General features: G+C 48.4%; 1 protein-coding gene across 4 annotated transcripts in view; it reads left to right on the top strand.

The window, feature by feature from the left end:
* MOCS1 (molybdenum cofactor synthesis 1) overlaps positions 1-26514 on the top strand; it is a 60994-nt gene extending 34480 nt beyond the window's left edge. For 2 of the 4 annotated variants that reach the window (XM_088445369.1, XM_088445372.1), the window contains exons 6-11: positions 4050-4161; positions 4832-4944; positions 5254-5364; positions 8130-8250; positions 9624-9671; positions 24155-26514. In XM_088445369.1, coding sequence (XP_088301495.1) covers positions 4050-4161; positions 4832-4944; positions 5254-5364; positions 8130-8250; positions 9624-9671; positions 24155-24993 — 1344 coding nt within the window. In that variant the 3' untranslated portion in view covers positions 24994-26514. Of the gene's footprint in view, positions 1-4049; positions 4162-4831; positions 4945-5253; positions 5365-8129; positions 8251-9623; positions 9689-24154 lie in introns of all 4 variants that reach the window. The other 2 variants (XM_088445373.1, XM_088445371.1) reach the window with 2 other exon arrangements.
* Positions 26515-27288: the final 774 nt, after the last annotated feature.

Raw genomic sequence — 27288 nt, 5'->3', positions numbered from 1 at the left:
TGCTGTTTTTATTGCCGGCCTCTGCAGAAAGCAAAGTGTATATCTCTGGAAAGAACATTATTTTTGGTCTTTCCTCAAATATTATGTGTTAAAATGCAAAACGGGTTCCCGCCAAGAAATCCCAGCCCGGAGCCCGTGCACCGTGCGTTTCTATATACCTCTCGTTTGGCTCCGTACCAGCCCTGGGAGCAGACGGGGAGCCTCTCAACAAGCACTTTCTACCTTTTACATTAATGATTTTTTACTATGTGCTAAGATAAATAATCCAAGACCGTTGCTTGTAAACCTGGCTCGTTTCAGGCAGATGTTTTCACTTTTTTTTGTGTTTTTAATTTATTTAACAAGTGTGCTGGTATGTATGCTTTGTTGGCAGGTATGTCTCCTAAATTTATTAGCCCCCCAGAGAGGTGACTATCCATCATAAAGTATCCATGTCCTGGGCGAATAGTAATTGCAGCTAGCAAGAAATGACTCTCATTTATATTTCTGATAAACTTCTCTTTTTATCAGTATTTCATGTTCCGCAATCCGTATCTGACCAAGAGATCCCTTTGAGTAAGGCGCAATTTGGCGAACGACCTGGGACCTAACTGCAGCTGGAAGTTATAGTTTAGCATTGCATGTAATAAAACATTTTTAGTATTCCTAACGTGGCAGACCAATAAATATCATTTTATCTTGGGATTTTCTTGACTGAGAGAAGCTGACCGTTTGCACCGAGCAACTGATCTACACTTCTAGGCTGCATAAAAAGAGACCTAACTACATATAATAAATATGGTTATTTCATGTATTGGCTTTATTACCTCAAATACTTGTTGTACCGAGACTGCGGTACCTCTTTCAGACGCTATCTACCACAGCCATTTCCCTCCAGAAAATGTTGATCCGATTTGTGGAAAAAGCAATAAATCCAATATTGCATTCAGCAGAGGCCTTCAATGTCGGTTTTCGTAGATATTACTACGCAGGCAGATCGGCGTTATTCAAACCTCCCATCGCATGCTATTGCCTATTATCCAGTTATTCTTCGCTATCTGGTACAGTTATTGGGAGGCTATTGAGCTTGGTCCAATCTCTGGGGGTCATTCAGACCCGGTCGCAACCACCGATGTCCTCGCAACCGGGAGCGAGAGAGAAACTCTCGTTCTGGAGCTCGCTACAAAAGGGGCGGCTGTCGATGTTGATCGACAGCTCGCCCCTTTTTGTAGGCGGGCCGGGGGGGTGGTTTCCAAAACGGAGGCGTTCCTTAAGAGCGGCCGCACTAACATCATCAGTGATGTCAGTGGGGAACGTCCTGCTCCATCCGAGCAGAAAGCTCCCTGGGGCTTGCGAGTGCCCAGACCCAACCTTAGGGTCTCGTCGCAAGCACCGATGGTCGCGATGGTGATCACCATCGCGACCATCACCCTGGTCGCTAGCTAAGCACAGCTTAGCTAGCGACCAGGAGGCCGCACCAAAAAAAGCGCCCGCCCTCATTCAGAGAGAGCGACTGCCTCTGAATGAGGTCCTCTGTCTCCATTCATCTCAACCCCAGGACTCTCGCCTCAAATGGCTCTATTCTGGTCAAACACAAATATAATAGTTTTTTAAAATACCTGTAGAAACTGGGTATATTACCTCAGTTTTCTGACTTTTAGGAATCGTATTTACTTCTGTGTGACTGTTCCACCGTTTCCTGCCGGTAAGATAATTTAGGTTACTCTCTGGCAGGACGACTCCTACTGTTGAAAGGCTTTGAATCCACCAAGGGTCTTATGTCGATGTTCTTTAACACACTCCTGTCTACTTCAAACAGCGAGAATGAATCGCAGAAAGTCAAATGACAATCGGAGGCTCTGGATTTAAGGAAAAAGCGCATAAACCCGGCTTCAAATTATTCCAAATTTACCCGACACCTGCTGGAGAAATTTTGGTCAACTGCGGCCTTTTCTGCACATTAGGTGGAGCCGTTCCAAGCCTCAATCACTCCGGACAGAAGTCCTAAACCCGGATCCACTCGCCATGACCGCTATTACTGGCCCACCACCCCAAAAATAGATTGTACTCCCTTGCTGATTCCTGATGACCACACTTGTACAGTATGTAACTGAATGAGCATGCAAAGAGCTACGATGTAGCAGCCACAGCTTTTTTTCCACGCCAAGTTCTGTTTACGGACTCAGTCGCACACAGATATACAAATTACTCGGCACAGTCCCTGGTGCGTCCTCGTCACATCATATTGCCACTTAGATGCATATTTGTCTTTTTTTTTTTTTTAGCAGAGTTGCACGGGACCTCGCAGCTCACTCACGCCAGGCAAGTCACCCTGCGTGGCGTATTGAGGCTAGATGAATGAGGACACATCTGTATGTAACCGCTATCAACAAACTACTTATGCTCTATATGTCCTGTAAATCGTGTACCGGCACTTCTATGCTCTTGACGCCTTCGGTAGACTTTTTAAAATAATTAATAGATGTTTGAACACTCTCTGCATACAAAGAAAGAGATCACTGTTGATGAATCTGATGTTAATGGAGAGGTCGGTGTTGAGTGGCCTGATGCTCGGGAAGAGTTGGACTTTGAGTCAATGTTGAGTGGCCTGACACTAGTGAGGAGGTCAATATTAAGGGGCCTAATGATGAGGTCAGTGCTGGAGAGCTTGGTGATAAGAAAGAGGTCAGTGTTGAGGGGCTTAACAATAATGATGAGGTCAGTATTTTGGAGCTTGGTGATAAGGAAGAGGTCTACGTTGATGGGCCAAATGATGAGGTCAGTGCTGGAGAGCTTGGTGATAAGGAAGAGGTCAGTGTTGAGGGGCCTGATGATAATGATGAGGTCAATGTTGGAGAGCTTGGTGATAAGGAAGAGGTCATAGTTGAGTCTCCTGACACTTTGGAAGAATTCTGGAAGATTCACCTGATGACAAGGAAGAGGTCAGAGGGGTAGGTCCTGGCACTTTGGGAGTTGTCAGCATTGAGAGGCTGTATGACTGTTGAGCAGCCTCATGGTAAGACAGGGGTTCACACAAATGGAGTTGTTGTGGGGTTGATGCTAAGGGTCAGCATTAATGGGTGGGGTGATTTGGGAGAGATCAGTGTTGAAATGCCTGATACAAAAGAAGAGATCATTGTTGAGCGACATAAAACTGAAGAGGCCATCGTTGAGCGGCCTGATGCTGAGGAAGAGGAAAAGTTGTGAGGTACTTGATGCCAGGAGAGAGACTCTTTATGTTAGGGAGGTCAGCATTGTAGGGCCCGACACTAAGTGAGAGGGGCCTGATGGTAAGTAGGAAAATCATGTGCGTTACGTGACACTAGGAAAGATGGGAGGAACAATCCAATTACCTGAAGTAGAGTAGATGACAAAGCTCTTGCAGCTGACACTTGTGATCCTGAGTTCTGCGTTAAGCATTGTACATTCTCTGCAGGAGTGACATTTGGTGGAAGAACAGATTGTTATTGGAGATGGTGAATTATGCTTTGTTTGAGTATAGTGTAGCCATGATTTTGGCCGTTGTGGAGGCTGCAGGTAAAATAAATGTGCTTTGGTGGCAGGGACCGAGAGTCATTAGCTCATTGGCTGCTGATTTTCAGAAAATAAGGAGGAGCTTGTCATGCCTCAAGCCTCATGTCTCACAGTGGTGGAGGTGGCTGCATCTGTTCTCCTCCTTCCTCCTCCATAACCTGCCACCATGAGCTATTACATGGAGTCATTGCGGAGAAATGCAATAACTGTGAATGCCGAGATCCTGAAGCTCCAGCTGGATGGTTGATTCACGTGGAATGAAATATCCGGAACCGAACTCTCTTGTAAACCGTAGTTATAATAAATGCAGACTTATAATTATTATATTCATTCCACATTATACCAGCTGACCCGCTCACAAACACATCCCTATTGATTAGAATACATTTTGGAGCACAAAGCGTCACATATGTCCTGAAGTTTATTTTACCTTATTTCCTAGATTGGTCCTTATTGCCTTTGTCTGTCTCTCTGTGAATAGTGCAGTTCTGTTCTAGTCCCACACACTCTGACCTCTGACACCTGTCTCCGTCCAGGTTAATTGCGTGGTGATGAGGGGGTTGAACGAGGATGAGCTCCTGGATTTCGTAGCGCTCACAGAGAAGCAGCCTCTGGAGGTGCGGTTTATCGAGTACATGCCATTCGATGGTAAGTCTGCCTGAGTTATACTGTTTGACCAAAACATAAGCTGACCCTGTGTGTTCGCCAGCACCTGTAACAGTTCGTCCGTCATCAACACCACAGAGGAAGCAGCCATCTTGTGGGCTGAGCCAATTTTGGTGAGAATGCAGTACACCGATTCGCTGGCGATAAGTGAACATATATGTGAGGTCACTGGTGAATTTACAAGTTGCATAACATGGCTGCCTCCTGTGTATACCCTTTAAATCAGGAGTGGGGAACCTTTTTTCTGCCGAGGGCCATTTTGATATATATAATATTATTCGTGGGCCCGGTGCAGGCCACGCCCCTTCCATATGAAGTCACATGGGGGCGGGGCCACAATCGCCAGTGATTACAGCAATACCAGGAGCACCCTGAGGATGCTTCGAGGAGCTGTAAGGGCAGCGGTGTACCGTCTGAAGCATCCTAAGGATCCTCCAGGCGGCACTGCTGCATAGATTCTGGCTGCAGGGTGACATTCTAGGCACCCTGCTAGCCAGATGAGGCTAGCAGAAAAAATTATTCCAGGGGCTTATATGGCCCCTGGGCCTGAGGTTCTCCATACCTGCTTTAAATAGTCCTTTTCACCTGTGGGTCTGATGAGCAATGTAACCGCGTGACCCCTGCTTTTTACAAATAGTTCTCCCTTAAATAGGAAACAAGTGGAATTTTAAGAAGATGGTGAGTTACCAGGAAATGCTGGACACCATCCGTCAGAGGTGGCCGGAGCTGGAGAAACTACCAACCGAAATGTCCAGCACTTCCAAGGTACGTAGAGCCCCCACGCTGCTCTTAGCCCTATTGTATCCATCTTGGCTACAGTGCCCATTGTCTGCGAGGGCATCGACTGTGCCCATCTTCATTATTCTTTTGCGCCTAACCTCTTATATATTGCGGTTTATTAAATATTTATTTGGCGTCTTGTTAAATAAATGTATGCTGCCTGTTCTACCTGTGGACAAGAGTACAAAGCTTCTGCTCCAGTACAGTTTGCTCAGCGACTCTTGGTTCATGGTTACTGATACATATTCTGCATTCCATTACCGATTTCCTCTCCACGTCGTCTCTCCCTGACAGGCCTACAGAGTGCCACGTTTCCAGGGCCACATCGGGTTCATCACGTCCATGTCTGAGCACTTCTGCGGCTCCTGTAACCGGCTGCGCATCACGGCTGACGGAAACCTGAAGGTACATTAATATTTCCGGGCACTGTATTGGTATTGTGGGGGATTACCAGCTCAGTTTATCAAAATGTCTTCACTTAACTGAAAAATAAATAAAGCTATCCACAAAATCCTTCAGTCATTAAGTAGTTCTTAAAATGATTATTAGAAGATTATACTAAAATGATAATAAACTTATATATTAGAAACTGATTTAAAAGGTAAAGCACGCAATGTGTAAGCTGTGTATAATGTATGAAATCGAGAGTTAAGAGAAAAAAATTCCCTCTGATCACAGTGACTTACCGTAGTTTCCATTAGATCACAATGTTTTACAACTGTTCTCGATGTCACTATTTAGCATTTCTTAATATCCTTTAAATGCAGAGTAAATCTCTCTTTGTCTCACTAACAATGAGCGTTAATGGGCAAGGAGAAGAACTTGTGCGGCTTGATACATAGACCCCTGTGCCCGGGAGAGCCGGGCGTATAATTGTCAGCGCTTCTCTTTCCGGGCAAAAAATGATTTCACTCGGAGAGGAAACTGGAATTGTGGGGGATTAAATGATCGCCGCTTTTTCGGTTTCCTCTCTAAATAATTTAGATATGTAACTGTATATTATGCTGTAGTGTGAGGTGGGCTTTCTCTATCACCTTTGCTTTAGCTAACTGATCTGTTTGCAAAGCTTTTTTTATAGATTGTCTTCTAATGGACCAGTTTTAATTGGCTGAACCAATATTCTCGACTGAGTTAGATCACTGATTCCTAGAGAGTGAATTGGCCTCATTCACAGTGATGTGACTGGTTCCTAGCGATTGGACAGGCTGGTTTCTCAGTGATGTGACTGGTTCCTAGCGATGGGACAGGCTGGTTTCTCAGTGATGTGACTGGTTCCTAGTGCATGGATACATTTAATTCTTGGTGATGTGACTGGTTCCTAGTGCATGGACAGGCTGTATTCTCAGTGATGTGACTGGTTCCTAGTGCATGGATACATTTAATTCTTGGTGATGTGACTGGTTCCTAGTGCATGGATAGATTTAATTCTCAGTGATGTCACTGGTTCCTAGTGCATGGATAGATTTAATTCTCGGTGATGTCACTGGTTCCTAGTGCATGGACAGGCTGCATTCTCAGGGATTTCACTGGTTCTAAGGGGTCTATTTACTAAGCCGTGAATGGAGATAAAGTTACAGCCAATCAGCTCCTAACTGCCATGTCACAGGCTGTGTTTGAAAAATGACAGGAGCTGGTTGGCTTGTACTTTATCTCCATCCAAGGCTTAGTACATAGACCCTCTAGTGGTATGATGGGCCTCATTCTCAGTGATGTCACTGGTTGCTAGTGGTATGATGGGCCTCATTCTCAGTGATGTCACTGGTTCCTTGTGTGTGTGGATAGATTTCATTCTCAGTGATGTCACTGGTTGCTAGTGACATGATGGGCCTCATTCTCAGTGATGTCACTGGTTGCTAGTGACATGATGGGCCTCATTCTCAGTGATGTCACTGGTTGCTAGTGACATGATGGGCCTCATTCTCAGTGATGTCACTGGTTGCTAGTGAGATGATGGGCCTCATTCTCAGTGATGTCACTGGTTGCTAGTGGGATGATGGGCCTCATTCTCAGTGATGTCACTGGTTGCTAGTGACATGATGGACCTCATTCTCAGTTATGTCACTGGTTGCTAGTAACTGGATAGGCTGCGTTCTCAGTGATCTAAAGCTCCATGTGTTTCTAAGAAGTGCGCACGGGGAAGGGACCTGTTTCTGACGGATCTCTTGTACCTAGCATCGGGTGGTACATGTGCAGGTACTACTGATGGCGGTTAACGTGGAAGCAATGGCCGGCACGGCTTTCCGCTTGCAGATGCAGGAACCCCCGTATTAGCTAAACAGATTCTCGCATTAGCATGAGATAGTAGATCTGGCTTCCGCGGCTTCCACTATGTGTGCGACTCAGAATCAGCCCCTCCTATATGTATACTTGCGTCTATCTCCGCATAGCTCGCGGTTGCGTCTGCAGGCACTCGCTATACTTGGCCTACGTCAGAACGCTTCACCACAGTCCATTTACTCCTCCTCAGTTATAAGTGCAGATGCGGCAGAGATCCATGCAGCTCTGCGTTGCCCTTACTTGCGCGCTCTTGGTTACGGAACATGCGCAGCACGAAAACATGCAGGGTACGCTCCGCAAACAGGTGCCTGCTCAACTCGCCCCCAGCGCCATTGTGTGTAAGTGATGGGTACATGACCCAATGTGGAGGACATGGTGCAGCGCGAGGGTGCTAGTCTGCAGGTGGTGAGCCAGTTGTAGAGGATGATCATATGGGTTATACAATGTGCGGTGAGCTGGGCCCGAGCTGGGTTTTATAGTAATTGTTTAGTAACAAAGAAAGCGGCATAAAATGATGTTACTATATAATAAAACATAGACGTCTTACTAGCAAAGCGTAACCCATTCAGTGCCAGATTTGCTCCGATCCTTCTTACTAGCAAAGCGTAACCCATTCAGTGCCAGATCTGCTCCGATCCTTCTTACTAGCAAAGCGTAACCCATTCAGTGCCAGATCTGCTCAGATCCTTCTTACTAGCAAAGCGTAACCCATTCAGTGCCAGATCTGCTCAGATGCTTCTTACTAGCAAAGCGTAACCCATTCAGTGCCAGATCTGCTCAGATCCTGAGGCTGTGGATGTGAGCAGTGAGTTGCCATTGATGTATAAATAGTCCTCCTCTGTACTCTGCTAATACAGTAAATTGTGTGTGATTAGCGCTCTCTCTCTTTCCAGGTCTGTCTGTTTGGAAACTCTGAGGTGTCTCTCAGAGACCTGCTGCGCTCGGAGGCCACTGAGCAGGAGCTGGTGCAGATTATCGGGGAGGCTGTGGGGCGGAAGAAGCAGCAGCACGCGGGTGTGTATCGCTCACAGCAGCGTGTCCGTGTGTGTGTGTGTGTCACCAGCCCATTGTTGCTGGCGTGCCTGGGGCCCCTGACCTGCTGGCGTGCCTGGGGCCCTTGACCTATGTGCTGGCGTGCCTGGGGCCCTTGACCTGTGTGCTGGCGTGCCTGGGCCCCCCTGACCTGTGTGCTGGCGTGCCTGGGCCCCCCTGACCTGTGTGCTGGCGTGCCTGGGCCCCCCTGACCTGTGTGCTGGCGTGCCTGGGCTCCCCTGACCTGTGTGCTGACGTGCCTGGGCCCCCCTGACCTGTGTGCTGGCGTGCCTGGGCCCCCCTGACCTATGTGCTGGCGTGCCTGGGCCCCCCTGACCTGTGTGCTGGCGTGCCTGGGCCCCCCTGACCTATGTGCTGGCGTACAGCAAAAGGAGAGGGGGGGGGGAGGAGCTGGTGCACACTATAAGCACTAAGAATACAAATGATCAAAATATCTATAATAGACTGCAATAATTGACATGGTTTTAAATGTAAGGTTTCTTAGTACATGTTTGGCCAAAGATGTTTGCCCACCTACCACGTCACGGTGAACCTTATAAAGGTGGGTCCCTAACATCTCTAATACTAACACACTAATTAATTTATCTAGGACTTACCTATCATAGAGCCCATTAGATGTGTGTACTGCAATGCAAGGACCCATACCAGCTAAAATCACCTGGGGCAGGCAGGAAGAGTGCTAGCCCAAAGAAGGGGTCTCCCCTTCAGAATGTACTTTAAATACACACACACAGGAAATAGGAGGGGCTGGGCTGCACATCCTAATATTAAACATGATAATAGGTGCTATCATGCTGAGACCAGTAGTTCTACAGCAAAAAGGAGAGGGGGGGGGGGGGGAAGGAGCTGGTGCACACTATAAGCACTAAGAATACAAATGAGCAAAATATCTATAATAGACTGCAATAATTAACATGGTTTTAAATGTAAGGTTTCTTAGTACATGTTTGGCCAAAGATGTGCTGGCGTGCCTGGGGCCCCTTGACCTGTGTGCTGGCGTGCCTGGGGCCCCTTGACCTGTGTGCTGGCGTGCCTGGGGCCCCTTGACCTGTGTGCTGGCGTGCCTGGGGCCCCCTGACCTGTGTGCTGGCGTGCCTGGGCCCCCCTGACCTGTGTGCTGGCGTGCCTGGGGCCCCCTGACCTGTGTGCTGGCGTGCCTGGGGCCCCCTGACCTGTGTGCTGGCGTGCCTGGGGCCCCCTGACCTGTGTGCTGGCGTGCCTGGGGCCCCCTGACCTGTGTGCTGGCGTGCCTGGGGCCCCCTGACCTGTGTGCTGGCGTGCCTGGGGCCCCTGACCTGTGTACTGAAACCTGTTTTATTATATCTTATGCTCAGGTATGTTTAGCATCTCCCAGATGAAGAACCGGCCAATGATCCTGATTGGTGGGTGACAAAAACCTGTACGTATGTGGGAACCGATTATTACTTGGTTACGGAGTGTTAAATGTTGGGAGTTTGATTCCCAATAATTGTCTTCCTATGTTTTCTTGTGAAATTACAGACATTGCGCAGTCATACAGGTATAGCTGGATATTCTACCTAGTGTGTGTGTGGTCAGGAGCATTGTATTATTCCATACCTGACACTACAAGACCCACCCCACACAGGGTGATGATAATCCCTGTACCCGCTCAGCAAGTCTCTGGGCCTGAAGTTCCTATCTATGGATACTGACGGGTTATCAACTAGACCCTCGTAGGGTTTTTTTTTGTATTTGTTTATCCTGTGAGTGAGAATAACTTTTGTAATGATGTCTGATGAATGTAAATGTGTTTACAAACCTCTTCCCTGTGGCAAGTGCCGTCACCTTACTTCTGCATTCCGTATCGCACCTGACTTGAGATGCGATGCATGCGAAACGAAATACGCTAAATGTGTGCGGCCGCATTAAGTAATAACGCTGAGCCGAAGTCATCACCATCAACATGACGGTGGCGATTGCTGTAATAAAAATTAGAATAATTAAAAGTAATAAAACGTCTCACTCACCCTCTTAAATTATAACCAACACTGGTGCTGTAGTCTGTGCTGTTTACGGCTGCAGTTGGTAAATTGGCGACCAGCGACCATTATAGGACCTGCGCTCCAGGAACTGCGCTGCACTTGGGTTTTCCACGTCCTTACAGCCTGTAAAATACCAGTTAGAAGCTGATTGGTTGGCATGTTGTCTCTCTCCTAGATTTAATAAATCTCCCCTTTATACCCCTAATTACTTCATATACGTAAAATATGCCAGAAGTCTATTATATATACGTGATTTTACTGGGGTACCCCATATTTTTCCATGTATCCTTACATAGGGATGCAGTTATTATACCTACAGCCAGCATCCTGGCTGACTAAATCCCGGCGCCGGAATGCCACTACCGGCCAGAAGACTGGCACTGGAATACCGACTGTAGTGGAGATTCCGACAGCTGGGATGCCATTCGTAAGTATAGCAGGGCTGGTTAGCTTTTAGCCGTGGGGTGGGGTGGGGTGGGGTGGGGGGGTGTTAGGTTTCGGTGTCACAGGGGCGGGGGGAGGTTAGGCTTAGGCTAGGGGAGGGTGAGGTTAGGGTTGGGTACCCCCGTGGGTGAGTTAGGGTTAGTCACCACTCGGGGGGGGTTAGGGTTAGGCACCAAGGGGGGAGGGTTAGGTTTAGGTACTGGAAGGTTAGAGTTACGATGTTAGTGATATTGAAGGGTTAATGTTACGATGCAGGAATAGAGGGTTAGGGGGAGTAGGGGGAGGGTTACCATACTTACCAGACCCTAAGCATCGAGATGCCGCTGACGGTTTATTGACAGGAGTCATCCCGACTGCCGGGATTTCATACCGATTCCCTTACATAGACTAGCATCCTCCTTACACACTATACCCATTCCCTTACATAGACTAGTATCCTCCTTACACGCTATACCCATTCCCTTACATAGACTAGCATCCTCCTTACACGCTATACCCATTCCCTTACATAGACTAGCATCCTCCTTACACGCTATACTCATTCCCTTACATAGACTAGTATCCTCCTTACACGCTATACCCATTCCCTTACATAGACTAGCATCCTCCTTACACGCTATACCCATTCCCTTACATAGACTAGCATCCTCCTTACACGCTATACCCATTCCCTTACATAGACTAGCATCCTCCTTACACGCTATACCCATTCCCTTACATAGACTAGTATCCTCCTTACACGCTATACCCATTCCCTTACATAGACTAGTATCCTCCTTACACGCTATACCCATTCCCTTACATAGACTAGCATCCTCCTTACACGCTATACCCATTCCCTTACATAGACTAGCATCCTCCTTACACACTATACCCATTCCCTTACAAAGACTAGCGTCCTCCTTACACGCTATACCCATTCCCTTACAGAGACTAGCGTCCTCCTTACACGCTATACCCATTCCCTTACAGAGACTAGCGTCCTCCTTACACGCTATACCCATTCCCTTACATAGACTAGCGTCCTCCTTACACGCTATACCCATTCCCTTACATAGACTAGCATCCTCCTTACACGCTATACCCATTCCCTTACATAGACTAGCATCCTCCTTACACGCTATACCCATTCCCTTACATAGACTAGCATCCTCCTTACACGCTATACCCATTCCCTTACATAGACTAGTATCCTCCTTACACGCTATACCCATTCCCTTACATAGACTAGCGTCCTCCTTACACGCTATACCCATTCCCTTACATAGACTAGCATCCTCCTTACACGCTATACCCATTCCCTTACATAGACTAGCATCCTCCTTACACGCTATACCCATTCCCTTACATAGACTAGCATCCTCCTTACACGCTATACCCATTCCCTTACATAGACTAGCATCCTCCTTACACGCTATACCCATTCCCTTACATAGACTAGCATCCTCCTTACACACTATACCCATTCCCTTACATAGACTAGCGTCCTCCTTACACGCTCCACGTTTGCAGTTTGGAGACATATAACATCTATCTGAAACAGTCTTTATCCTCCTTTCTACTTCGACGCCCATCCTGAAGATGTTTTTGATGGGGGGGCCGCTGTGAAATGTTAGATTCTTATCTACAGTATACGGCCGAACTTCAGATACAAATGATTCCATCACATCTGCGCATTTCATTTGCGCAAAAGTACAATTAGTCAGTGAGCAGGAGAGGTTGCAGCGAGGTGAACAGTGAGACGCCATGTTGGAAATGAAGACCAGATCTTGGCTTATATGACCGTGGAGGCGTTGGAGTGTCTCCCAGCTGAAGGAGTAACATCCATAGGCTGCCCGCGCCCTCATCTAGCGATAACACATTGGCTGTCTCGCTAGCATCTAAATACAATGACATACATAATAAGTATAGTACATCGCAGTAGTGATCTGCGTTTGATCTTTACAAGTGCTCGGTCGATGGTTTTAATAAAGAATCTGAATATTTCACATCATATAAAATGTTTGTTCCAGCAGCATCTGTCAGCCAGTTGGAATCTGCTCTGTGCTATTAACTATTTTTCTTTTTCTTTATTTTTTTTTTCTTTTTAAATGATGCCGAAGGTTTTGGAAAGGACAGTGAACCCCCGACCGCAAATTATCTTAATGACATTTCAGTGCTGACACTAAAAATAACATGTGGTCGTTTGGAATGGTAACACGTTCCGGAATCTTATCTCTGCGAGAAATCCTTGCTGGAGATCTCTATAGTTTGCTAAAGAAAAAGTATGCGTCTGTGTGTGTGTGTGTGTGTGGGGGGGGGTGGGGGTGGGGGTTGGAGAGGTGTAAACTGGTCACAGAGAACAAGGGTCCTGATGGGCAGATACAGGAGGCCTCTGGTTTTATTTTGTGGTGTTATTAGGAGGTCCGTTTCTTAAGAAACAATTACAGCTTATTCCCCGAAAACACGTTTGTTTGTTTTTTTGGGGGGGGGGCGCAACCACAATAATTTAGTGCCACCTGAATGTATGAGTGAGAGACCGCAGCAGATGTCTCCAATACCTGCCGCAATCCGTCCATTCCCACCGGCAGCCGCAACCCTCCTAGGTTTCTATAGGGGAATGCGATGCTGCCATATTTTCCAACTTACAGAATGATGCATTCCCAAGATTGGCCCCCGTACCTGCCGCCATCTGAAGATATAGGCTACACATCGCAGATTTAGCCGGCGTCGGGTGCCCCCAGAACCCGCCCCGGCAATGTGCGGTCAGCAGGACTGCGCATGCACAGTAGCGCTGGCTCCACTCGGAGCTCATTGCAGGGACAGGCTCCTGTAGGAGACCCTGTTCCCCCGGGTGCCGGTTAATTCATGCCACCGGTAAAATTGCTTCCTGCAATGTGATCGTGGGCGATAACATTGCGCCCACATCGCCTTGGAAATGCGATTTTTGATAAATGCCTCCCTAGATCAGTCCTTCTTCGTGCTGACCGCTTCCATATCTGCCAAGTGTGATTATTATTTTGTTAGTTATGTGTATAACATACAGTACATTTGTTTCTTACATCCTGACTCAATATGGATATGGATGACTCATGGACTCCACAACTGATCAATACAGAACACTCTGAAATGTCCACTAAAAATAAAGTGTCGATGCGCTCGCAACCGGGTCGATGGTTAGCCCTGCGCGTGCGCAAGCCCTGGAGCGAGAGAGAAACTCTCTCGCTCCGGAGCTCTCTACAAATGGGGCGGCTGTCGATGTTGATCGACAGCTCGGCCCGTTTTGTAGGCGGGGTGGTTTCACAAACGGAGGCGTTCCTTAACTCCATTTTGTGGACGGCCGCACTGACATCAGCAGTGATGTCAGTGGGGAGCTTCCTGCTCGATTAGAGCAGGAAGCTCCTTGGGGCTTGCGGTTGCCGAGACCCAACCTTAGGGTCTCGTTGCAAGCCCCGATGGTCGCGATGGTGTTCACCATCGCGACCATCAACCTGGTCGGTCACTAGGCTGTGGGTGGTAACCCACAGCTTAGCTAGCGACCAGGAGGCCACACTAAAAAAAAAGGAAGCGGCCGCCCTCATTCAGAGAGAGCGATCGCTTCTTGCGACCGCCTCTGAATGAGGGCCAAAATCTGTATTACTTTATGCTTAATTGCAGATGCTCGCCTATTAAAATGGAATGGAGGGGGAGGGGGGCCGGTTCTTTCCACGTCATTTTGTTAATGTATGTTCCATCTGTATTTTGGTCCCTGCCCTACACCGTACGTTACCCATTGTCAGACACCTGCACTTTTTGATTTTGACTAAATAAAACATTTTGACTGGTGAAGAAATGTCATCCAAACCGGAAAAGGTGTAAACCATAAATGTAAATGTTAGATCTCCGCTGTAACCTATTCATAATATCAGTTGGGGGGCATTTTAACCAAGAGTGGGGTCACGTGCAAATTTCCATGGGACCCCTCCCCTCTGTAGTAAATGGTGCATGCGCAGAAGACTCTGGCACTGTCGCCATATTTTTGGTGACTACTTCCGAAATATGGCACAGGCGACGTTTTTTCCAAAGTAATCGCTGGAATAATGGTGCGGGCGCCCACTAGGTGAGTGAGTGCCCTTTGCATTGAGGACCAACCCAACCAGAAGTTGGATAAAAAAAAAAACCACAGGTCACATAAGAAGCCGGGTTCCAGCCATATCGCTGTCTTCAGTCCTGGAGGAGAGCCCGAGTGCTATGTGACCTGCTATCTTATACTGGACAATAAATTCTTCCCTACATTCCCGTAGGGCCAGTGGCCGCTGTCTCAGTTGTTTTCATAGGACACCCTCGTTTTGTCTCATCTTGTGCTTAGGGGACGGAGGACGCTCATAAATCTGCTGCTGCCTCACAAGCGGCCATTTTCAGGAATCTAATTCCTAGAAACCTCCACGGTCCCTTCTTCCAGCCTGTGATTAGATTAGTACGAGAGCCTCACGGGCGCAGATGTCTCTTATCTGTTTGTATCTTCACGGAGTCCGGAGAATATTTTTTACTCGTCTACATCTGGCGCTGAAGCAAAAATCTAAAATATAGATTTTCACAGCAAGAGGTCGGTTGCTGAGACAGAAACCCACCTACGGACAGACAGCTACGCAATTTATGCCCATCAGTGTAGGATAATCCGATTAATAATTCCTGCTCGGAGGAGGTAGCCTTGCTGAAACTATGACAAATAGGGACATGTCTGCAAATTAATCATTCCACTTTTCTAGACTTTTTAGGCCTCCTGTTACTGCAACTGGCCAGACTGCTTCTCGTCTCTATAGTCTGTCGTCCACTCTGCTGCTAGGATTGGCTCCCTCGTCTGATTATCTTTTAATTTTTTTTATTTTTTGTTGAAACACCATGAAGTCAACACATACATAATATACTTGATACAAAAATTTTTGATCAGTGAATAAAATGAACAGTTACAGCAATTTTCATTATATGCTTGAGTCCATTTATACAATTTGTATTTAATGGGAGAGAGAAAAAAATAAAACAAAATCTGCATATATAAATACACACATGTTTTCCAGTAAAACAGATAGGCCTCCCTTTAGACCAAAAGGTTGTCAAATATAAAGCAAACATAGCTGTTATATTCTTTTCTGTCAATTTGCAGATGTATATAACAATGTAACCAGCTATGTTTGAGAGGAGAGCGGCCGCAGGTATAGAACGCCAAGGAGGGAGGGACACGGTGTGACAGGGAAGGGAGAAATCTAAGTGGACAGCACAATTCCCTAAAAATCTAACCTAATTGGAGGATCCTCAGCTATTGTACGTAGACAATACCATTGGGTAAATTTGAATGATTCATGAATTCTATGTCTCTGTGCTGAAGTCAGAATTTCTATGTAACTCTCACAGGTTAAGAAAAATTTTCCCACTCGAGTTTCCTTCTGTACTACAGTCTCAATCCAATCCATGTTAAATACATGAAAAAGCTTTTCTTTAAAAAGATGCAGAGTAGGTGGAGAAGTCTCAATCCACGTCTGGAGTATCGCCTTGCGGGCCACCGCACTAACAATAAGCAGAAGTCTCCTACAACCCCTCGCCACTCGCTGGTCTGATTATCTCTTATTCTCCCCCTCCCAAGTTTATCTCCAACTTAATACCCAAGTTATAGCACTGCTTCAATCTCTGCGCCACTCCTAGTCATGTCCACAACTTACAGTAAACTACTGTAATTATAATGTTACGTTCTGAACTTCGGCCCTTTTATAGCTGAGGTTTTTCCAGCCACCCATTCCGACTGGAAGTTTTTCAGGCTGTTTGTGGATTTTACTCTCATTTTGCGTTTGTTTATTGTGATCCTGTAAGGCAGGGAGGGGGAAGCTCAGGCCCGGGGGCTGTATAAGGCCCCCGGAATCATTTTGTCTGGCCCTCGGAGCTGTTTTCTGCTAGCCTCATCTGGCTAGCAGGGTGCCTAGAATGTCACACTGCAGCCAGAATATATGCAGCAGTGCCACATGGAGCGTCCTTAGGATGCTTCAGACGGTCACACCGCTGCCCTTACAGCTCCCCACAGCATCATCAGGCATTGCTGTAATCATTGGCGATTGTGGCCCCGCCCTCCATGTGACATCACATGGAGGGGAGCGACCTGCACCGGGCACGCGAATGTTATGTATATCAAAATGGCCCTCGGCGGAAAAAAGGTTCCCCACCCCTGCTGTAAGGTATTGCATCAACTGTGATACTCTACAAAACTTAGATCATACTACATATCCATACATATACTAACTACAATAAAGCAGAACTGTCACTATCACATATTAACTAGAGCTAACTCCAACAGGTGAATTAATTTAGCTTCTAAACCTCTACTACTTCGGGTTGTTTCGACCACTGGATTTAAATTAGGGATGTGCAGGCTCAGATTTGCACGCCGTATTCGGATTTTTACCTCCAAGTCCAGGAATGATGATGTTTGTCAATGAAAGATGACGTTTTGCATCTTTCTGAGGCCCGTTTTTTGGAGGGAAAAATCCGAATCCGGCGTGCAAATCCGAGCCTGCACATCCCTAATTTAAAGGGGCAGTAATATTCCATACAAGAGACGTCTGGTTATTTTATTTAATATTTTTGTCCCATTAAACCCAGTGGCCTAAACCGCAGAAGACACTGCAGCATTTACTGAGCGCTGCTTAGAAAATTTGCTCCCAAGACTCATCATGACATGTCACAAACGGGGGTCTTGTGTCTAGTGGTGGTTCTAGGGGTGGGCTAACAGGGCCGTCGCCCGGGGCGCCTGCCCCTAGAGGGCGCCACTGAGTCCCCAGAAGGTAAAAAAAAATTAAAAATCCCATAATAAAAAAAAAACAGCGCCGGTCTCCCGTGTTGCCGGGCGCCCGCTGATATTTGTTATCAGCGGGCACCCGGCTCCCTCCCTGCCAAGACAGCCGAAGCTCACTTCAGAGCTCCGGCTCCCGCAGAGAGCACTATGGGAGGGACGTCATGACGTATCTCCCATAGATCCGTGGTGGAGCCGTGATCGGACCGGACGGCAGCGGACACAGGAGCGGGGCCTAAGGTAAGTATTGTGTTTGTATTTTTTATTTTTCAGAAGGGAGGCATGGGGGCATTACTACTGGGTGCATGTCTATAAGGGGCATTACTACTGGGGGCATGTCTATAGGGGGGCATTACTACTGGGAGCATGTCTATAAAGGGGCATTACTACTGGGGGCATGTCTATAAGGGGCATTACTATTTGGGGCATGTCTATAGGGGGGCATAACTACTGGGAGCATGTCTATAAGGGGGCATGTGTATAAGGGTGCATTCCTACTGGGGACATGTCTATAAGGGGGCATTCCTACTGGGGGCACTACTATAGGGGGCACTAATGGGGGCATTCCTACTGTGGGCGCTACTATAGGGGGCATTCTTACTGTGGGCACTACTGTAGGGGGCATTATTACTGGGGCACTACTATAGGGGGCACTACTACTGTGGGCATTGTATTAGGGGCACTACTACTCAGTACTGTGGGCCTTGTGTATAAGGGGCACTAATTTGGGCATTGTGTAAAAGGGGCACCACTGTGTGTCATAACATGATTAAGGGACTAATGTGTGGCGTAATTTGAATTGGGGATACTGTATTGTAAAGGGAATTACTGCATGTGGCATAATGTGCTATACAGGGCATTACTGCATGTGGCATAATGTGTTATACAGGGCATTACTGCATGTGGCATAATGTGTTATAAAAGCCATTACTGCATGTGGCATAATGTGTTATAAAAGCCATTACTGCATGTGGCATAATGTGTTATACAGGGCATTACTGTGTGTGGCATAATGTGTTATACAGGGCATTGCTGCGTGTGGCATAATGTGTTTAGAAAGGCCATTACTGCATGTGGTATAATGTGTTATACAGGGCATTACTGCATGTGGCATAATGTATTTTTCTACTTCAGGGTCCATAGGGGGTCCACAGGGTTGACCTTGGGGTATAGCTGGATCTGGATCCACGGGCACCACGCAGTTAAAGCTTTGCTGCTCCCAGGATGCACTTGGGTCCGTCATTCTCTATACCCCGCCCCCGAGCCACAGGCACCTCAGTTTTTAGTTGGTGCCCGGCCGGAGTCGGGTCAGGCTGGCGCAGTGGGGCTGCATAAGCAGCCCCTAAGCTTTGTTTTTATTTTATTTTTACAAATGAAGAAAAGAAGAGTTTATTTCTTTATTTTTACTTCTTCTGAGCGGCAGCATCAGACTGTCCATCTGGACGTCCACGCTGCCGCTCCAACAGCCCCGCTGGCGCTGCGACGCCAGTACTGATCTGGGGATCGCAGCGGGACCCCGGAGTCAGTACTAGCGTGGCTCCGGGACCTCCCACAGACTGCTGCCGGACACAAGGGGCCAGGTAAGCCGCGTGAAGTGTATGCAGGGGGGGGAAGTGTATGCAGTCTTTATGCCGCCGGTCATTATGCCGTTGCCCCAGCCTACCATCCCCCGTTCCCCGGGTGTGACGCGTCTGGTGCAGTCTCCTCCCGGGTCTCAGACTGTGGGTCCTTATGCGGGATTGCCAGTATTCGTGCAATCTCCCATGGTGCCGCAGCAGTCGATGGTACCTTTTCAGGGGTATCCTCAAACGGTACCCCCTCCCTGGGTGGATGTCCTCTCCAGCTCTGTTCAGAGTCTGGTGGCTTCGTCATTGGCCTTTGAATCTATGTTGCACAGTGATTTGCCCCCACGGGCGTCCAAGCGACCCGTTCTGGCTTCATTGGTGGCACAGTTCACGGACACTGGCATGTCTTCGGATGACGGGGAGATCCATGAAGACTCTGACTCGGATGCCGGGGCCCAGGAGGTGTAGGCTAAGTCCTCCATTAATGTGCCGGCATTGGTTAGGGTGGTGCGGGCCATCCTTCATATAGAGGAGGATGCGCCGGCTCCCAGGTCGAAGTACCCTAATTTTAAAAAGGCCAAAGTAACTTTGACGGTTTTTCCCCTGTCCGACCAGTTAACGGATCATATGGCAGGGGCCTGGCAGTTGCCCAGCAAGAGATTCCAACTGCAGAAAAGGTTGGCTTCCAACTATCCCTTTCCTGAGGCTCATTGCAGGAAGTGGGAAACTCCGCCTGCGGTGGATTCCCACGTTACCCGCTTAATTAAAAGCGTTACGCTGCCTTTGCCGTCGATCTCCTCCCTGAAAGATCCCATGGACAGGAAAGTGGCGACTTGTTTAAAGTCTATCTACTCTCTCTCGGGGGTCGTGGCCCGTCCGTCCATGGCCATCTCTTGGGTGGCTAAGGCCATCGAGCGCTGGGCCAATGCTTTGGAGGATGCTCCGGAGATCCAGAGAGCATTCATAGGACAAATGAGGGATGCGGCTTCCTACATTGGGGAAGCATCGTTAGATGCAAGCCTGCTGACCTCTCGGGTGTCGGCTGCAGCTGTGTCAGCGCGTCGGTCCTTGTGGCTGAGGTCTTGGAGAGCTGATGCGGACTCCAAAAAGAGCCTTTTAATGGGGAGTTGCTTTTTGGTCCAGACTTGGACAAAATAGTGGATACTCTCGCTAAGTCTAAATCAGCCTTCCTTCCTTCGGCTTCTGCGCCTACCAAGGTACGGAGCTCTGCCTTTCGGTCCTTTCGGGTTCAGGGCAAGGCCAAAGGTCAGTCCTTCCCGAGGCAGTCAGCGACCAAGGCCGCTTCTAAGCCCAAGAAGCAGACCTGGAGTGCCAGGCGCCCTTCTTCCAAACAGGAAGATAAACCTTCTACCTGATGGGACGGGCCTCCCTCTGGGGGACCCCAGAGTGGGAGGCCGACTTCTTCTGTTTGCCCAGTGCTGGCACAATACCACCACGAATGCCTGGGTTCGAGAAGTGGTCTCCCAGGGGTACGCCCTGTCTTTTCAGCACAGACCGCTCCACCAGTTTTTCTGCACGAGTCCTTCTCAGGACAAGACCAAGGCATTACAGATTGAGGAGGCTATTGCATCATTGCTGAAAGCAGGGGTCATTGTTTCCGTTCCTCAATCACAACGAGGGGCGGGGTACTATTCGTCTGTTTCTGGTGCAGAAACCCAATGGTTCTCATCGCCCTATCCTCAATTTGAAGTCTCTGAACAAATTCCTCAGAGTTCCCAAATTCAGGATGGAAACGTTACATTCCATCATTCTGGCGATGGAACCTGGGGATTACATGGTGTCCCTGGATATCCAGGACGCCTACCTCCATGTTTCGATAGCACCTTCGCACCAGCGGTATCTGAGGTTCGCTGTTCTTCAGCAACATTATCAGTTCAGGGCGCTACCCTTTGGCCTCTCCACGGCGCCGAGGGTGTTCACAAAGATTATGGCTGTCATGGCCGCACATCTTCGGAACCAGAATGTACGGCTGCTGCCGTCTCTGGACGACCTCCTGTTGCTGGCGAGCTCCCCGGAGGTACTGCTTCAACATCTGCACCTGACGATCGCTTGCCTGCAAGCGCACGGGTGGCTGATAAATTGGAAAAAGTCCTCCCTGATTCCATCACAGCGGATGGTTCATTTGGGAGCCCTGCTGGATTCTCGTCAGCAACGGATCTTCCTGACTCTGGAGAAGGTCTCCTCCCTACAGCTGCGGATACACAGTTGCCTGAGCAGTTGCTGCCTGTCGGTACATTCGGCTATGAGAGTTCTGGGGTCCATGGTGTCGACATTCGACATGGTGGAATTTGCCCAGTTCCATTCCCAGCCCCTGCAGGGGCTGATTCTATCAGAATGGAACGGGTTACCTCACCGGATCCGCTCTCAGAGGCTGGTGTTGTCCCCGGAGGTTCGGCAGTCTTTGGCTTGGTGGCTTCAGACAGCTCATCTGGTCGAGGGGCGCCCCTTTTGGATCCCGGACTGGGTCCTGATCACGACGGATGCCAGTCTCCGGGGTTGGGGGGCAGTGACCGGCTCATTATCGCTTCAGGGTTGTTGGTCCGCGGAAGAAGCACTTCTCCCCATCAACATCCTGGAACTGCGGGCAGTATACAGGGCCCTGCAGTTGTCCGGCCCCGTTCTTCACGGAAGGGCGGTTCAGGTGCAGTCCGACAACGCCACCACGGTGGCGTATATCAACCACCAAGGAGGAACTCGCAGTCGGGCAGCGATGTCGGAGGTGTCTCGCATTCTTGCTTGGGCGGAGTGTCACATTCCAGCGATCTCGGCAGTCTTCATTCCCGGAGTCCTCAATTGGGAGGCGGACTTCCTCAGCCGTCACGACATGCATCCCGGGGAATGGTCGCTTCATCCAGAGGTATTTCAGCTACTTATGGACAGGTGGGGGCTGCCGGAGCTGGACTTGATGGCCTCCCGTCACAATCACAAGTTGCCCGTGTACGGGTGAAGGACAAGAGACGCAGGCGCCTGTCTGGTAGACGCGCTGTCGGAGAAATGGACATTTCACCTGGCGTATCTGTTTCCTCTGATATCCCTGCTTCCTCGAGTTCTGCGGAAATTCAAGCAGGACGGCGGCACGCTTGTGCTGGTAGCTCCGGCGTGGCCCAGACGTCCTTGGTACTCTGATCTGAGGAGCCTCTCCATCGACGCTCCGTACCTTCTTCCTCAGCGTCAGGACCTATTGTCTCAAGGGCCCTGCCTTTACCCAGATCTGGGTCGGCTGTCTTTGACGGGTTTCTCCAGTACGGTCATTGGTACCATGCTTAGGGCACGGATTTACCATAGGGTGTGGCACACGGCACACTTACTTTCGGTGGTGTGAATCCAGAAGCTATGATCCTCAGGTGTTCCGGGTTTCCGGAATCTTGGAGTTCCTTCAATCTTGTTTGGACCTCGGCTTACGCCTTGCCTCTCTGAAGGTTCATGTGTCTGCTTTGTCCGTGTGGTTTCAACGACGGATTGCTACACTGCCAGATGTTCACACCTTTTTCCAGGGTGTTCTCCGGATCCAGCCTCCCTTCGTGCCTCCGGTGGCTCCTTGGGACTTGGCGGTGGTGCTACGGGTCTTGCAGGGTCCTCCTTTTGAGCCGCTTGGGTCGGTGGAACTCAAGTGGCTGACGTTTAAGACCGTTTTTCTCCTGGCAATTGCATCTGTCAGGAGGGTGTCAGAATTGGTGGCGCTTTCCTGTCGCCCTCCTTTTCTGATTTTTCACCAGGACAGAGCAGTGCTCCGCACTCGTCCGGAGTTTTTGCCCAAAGTGGTTTCCAAGTTCCACATTAATCAGGAACTTGTTGTGCCAGCTTTTCAGTCACCTGATCTTTCAGCTGGTGAGGCTTCCTTAGATGTAGTCCGGGCGCTTAGAATCTATGTGGACCGGACTGATTCGGTTAGGAAGTCTGATTCATTGTTTGTCCTCTTCGGTTTTCACAAGAGGGGTTGGCCTGCCAACAAACGAACTGTGGCCCGTTGGCTTCATTACGTTATTTGTGAGGCTTATGCACAGGAGGGTTTACCTGTGCCAGCCTCTGTTAAGGCTCATTCCACTCGTTCTGTGGGCCCCTCTTGGGCTGCTAGACGTGGCGCCTCTGCTGTTCAGCTGTGTAAGGCGGCCACTTGGTCTTCAATTCAAACGTTTTTGAGGTTCTATGCGTTTGACACCTTCGCCTCTCAGGATGCATCCTTCGGGCGCCGGGTGCTCCTTTCAGCACAAGAGCGTCCCCGCCCTTAGTTGAACTGCTATGGGACATCCCCAAGGTCAACCCTGTGGACCCCCTATGGACCCTGAAGTAGAAAACAAGAGATATGGTAAGAACTTACCTTTGTTATCTCTGTTTCTACGAAGTCCATAGGGTCCATAGGGCGCCCGCCCTGACGCACCTGGCTTCATATGGGCTGTGTGGCTGGTCACCGGTTTTCCGTCTCCCATTTCTGTGAGTATGGTTTCTTGTGTGTTCCAGTCTTCCTTCTCTCTGTTTAGTCTCCTCCTCCGGCCTTGGCTGCTTACCAACTGTGGTGCCTGTGGCTAGGGGGCGGTGTATAGAGGAGGACGGACCCAAGTGCATCCTGGGAGCAGCAAAGCTTTAACTGCGTGGTGCCCGTGGATCCAGATCCAGCTATACCCCAAGGTCAACCCTGTGGACCCTATGGACTTCATAGAAACAGAGATAACAAAGGTAAGTTCTTACCATATCTCTTGTTATAAAGGGCATTACTGTGTAAGGCACATTACTGCACATGGCAATTATTCGCCACGAGGGGAGAGCTTGGGGGAAGCCCAGCACCTTCGTAAGTGCTGAGCACGCCCCACAGTGTGATGAATTGGGGGTGTTCTGCAAGGACACGCCCCCTTTCCGGAAGCGCGTGTACTTTCAGCTCGTGCAGAGGAATGTCATCTACAAAAAGTAGTTTTTTTCTTTTTTTTGGGGGGGGGGGGGTTGCAACTGTGAACTTTCGACCTGAGCTCCACTATGTTTAGAACCAGCCCTGCTTGTGTCTCTAAGCATGCATTTAAACTCTTTCTTGTTTTGTATTCCAGGTTGTGTTTCGTGGCCGCCCCGTCCACAGCAGAGAAACGTCCAGGGGTTTCATTATTTAAAGGAACAGATAGAAAAACTGCATTCTGCTGCCACACTGAAAGCGGGATCCTGTGTGCACGCTCTCCATGCTTTACGTAGTAGGGGTAGTGGACAATTGTACCTCTCACTATGTTGCTTTAGCAAAAAGATACATAATTCTATGGTGCTCCCACTGCGCTCTGTCTGCAGTGGCCAGGAAAACTTTGACCCCATTCCTAAACCGGCGTGCCTTAATACAAAGCAGTCTTCCACTGGCATTGTCCTAGACAACCTATCTGAAACGCACAATCCCCGTTTGCAGGGAGCACCTGAACACTTGACTCACGTTGACGGAGCAGGGAAGGTCCTCATGGTGGATGTCGGGAAGAAATCGGACACAACTCGCACGGCGGTTGCTAAAGCAGTCGTACGCGTGGGCCCAAAAGTCTTTACCTTGGTCCAGTCGAACCAACTCAAGAAAGGAGACGTCCTCACCGTAGCACAGATTGCCGGCATCCAGGGAGCCAAACTCACCAGCCAGCTGATCCCTCTGTGCCACAACATCTCCTTGAATCAGGTCAACGTCTCTCTGAAACTGGATGATACTCGGTTCGCAGTGGAAGTAACGGCTGAGTGTCGCACACACGGTAAAACTGGGGTGGAGATGGAAGCGCTGACTGCGGCCAGCGTGGCGGCCTTAACGATCTACGACATGTGTAAGGCGGTCACCCACGACATGGTGATCGAAGAGGTGAAACTTTTAAGCAAAACCGGAGGACAGAAGGGGGACTTCCATTGTGAACCCAGGAGCTCAGATTAGATCAATTGCGTGAGCTTGTTTTTGGGTCCTAAATGAAGGCTTTCGAAGGAGACGTTTGTCTTGGTTGATTCAGAAACAGGACTGGTTCTGTGGTGTCATTTGCTGACACGTCATTAGCCCAACGCCACTGTTGTCTGGCTAATGTCTGTTAAATCTGAAATTTTGTTACACGTCTCTATGGGCGAGGAGAGTAAAAGTGATGCCATAAACGTATTTTCTTTCCCCTTTCACAGTAAGAATGGTAACGGTATTAGTATTAATAGTATTACTACTATCAAAATACTTGACTAGATGACTGACATCATGTTACCACCATTGGTTAGATAAGGATCCCATGCCAATCCTATCCATCAAGTGCTCAATTCTGCCAAATGACTTTTCTTATATACAGCAACAATAATGTTTTATATAGTTACCTCAGTCTGTATAACTGGACTTTTTTTTTTTTTGGGTGTAATATTCTCTTAACACTATATTTAGCGCTTGCTATAAAAATCCAAATGTAGCATGCGCACATGGAGGGGCTGCCAGCCACAGGGAACTATGGGGAAAAGGACATTTGGGAGCATTAATCCCACTTCTGCCACCAACTCTGCAGCCATCGATGAAAGAAACAATAAATGATGATAATCCAACACAAATCTTAAAATGTCATTTCAGGTGGTGTTCACTAGGATATAGTAAAATATATAATAAAATATACAGCTGTATTTGCCTTTGGTGCAGCGATCTTGATTGAATGAGTGATGGCCAGTGCTCCCTTCCTCTCCTCCACCACCATATATCTGATTCAGGCAGTCCGCAGAGCTGCTGATGTGAGTGGGAAGATGAGCAGATAATTCATCGACTCCTCACTTAGGGGTCTATGTACTAACCCTTGGAGAGAGATAAAGTGGACGGAGGTAAAGTACCAATCAATCAGCTCCTGACACTTTACAGGCTGTGTTTGAACAATGACAGGAGCCGATTGGTTAGTACATTGGTTCCTTAGCCTGTATGTAGCACGCCTGCCTTACTAGGAGAAGGGATCAGCGCCGGTCCATTCAAGCCTTCACAAGAACTGGCCCCCCAAAAAAAGATCCCTGCTCAAAGTAAAAATGTGTCTCATCTGATCTTGTGACACCAACTACTGAATGTTAAGGTTTGGGCTGAGTTATTTTTTATCGGCAGAATGACATTTTTATCCTGGAGAAACTGCAGGAGACGGAAGTGGCTTCTGAGAATCTGCTACGTTTGGTGTTTTTTTTTTTTAGAACATCTGTCTTTTTTTAGTGTCCTTTAAAAATGTATTGCAAATATATTTTTAATGTAGATTCTTGTTACTTTTTCAGCTGTGAAGCTGCGTCATGCAACCGACAAGGTTTAGGCCATTACTAGCTAATGGGAAGCAATGTTTTTGGTTTCTCCTAAGCAGAGGTTTGTTTATTATTCAGCATTTATAAAGCAGCAACATATTTGTACAGTTTTTGGAAATTATAATAAAAAACAAATGAAAAGACAATAAATATTACTAAAACATGAGATCTGGAAGTCTATGTTCATATGAGCTAACACTCTAAAGGGTACGAGAACATGAGAGACATACTGTCCCTGGGGGCTGATGGCAATTCATGACAGGGGAAAAGAAGTTTTCATGGATTAGGGGATGTCACAACTTTTCAGGAACAATAAGATGTTAAATCGGTCCCAGTGTTAGTCATAAAGGGATCCCAAAGTTTGAATGTGCTCATGATGTCACTGGAAGTCCTAGACACACACAGATACAGCTTCCACAGTGGGATCACTCGCCCAAAGGATAAAAGAGTGCAAATGCAAATTGTGTACTGAATCCGAGGGATAGACTCACATCCATTATAAAATGGGCCTATTGTCTGTCTAGGCCAAGACCCCTGCCACCTCTCACATCTCTTAGTGCCTGCCCCCTACAACCTTCCCTCACAACTTTCACTGGCCCCCCGCCACTTCTAACAGCTCTCACTGGTTGCTTGACAGGACACTGCTGTCTGACACCTTTCCTCACAGCATGAGAGGACACAGCACCCTGCCACCTCCCCCTTTACAGCTCGGACTGGTTGCCTGAGAGGAGATAACCACCTCCCCGATCAGCTCTCATTAGCTGTCTGACAGGACACGTCCCCTGCCACTTCCCCTCACAGTTCTCCGTGGATTCCTGACACAGCCCTCTGCAACCTTCTCCCAATGGCTACCTGACAAGACACAGTCCCATGCCACCTCCCATCACACCATGCACTGACAGGGGACAGCCCCCTCACAGCTCTCATTGGCTGCCTGACA

Source organism: Taudactylus pleione, unplaced genomic scaffold (genome assembly GCF_031769625.1).
Source record: "Taudactylus pleione unplaced genomic scaffold, aTauple2 ptg000378l, whole genome shotgun sequence".
Classification (NCBI taxonomy): domain Eukaryota; kingdom Metazoa; phylum Chordata; class Amphibia; order Anura; family Myobatrachidae; genus Taudactylus; species Taudactylus pleione.
This window is presented reverse-complemented; position numbering and strand designations above follow the sequence as displayed.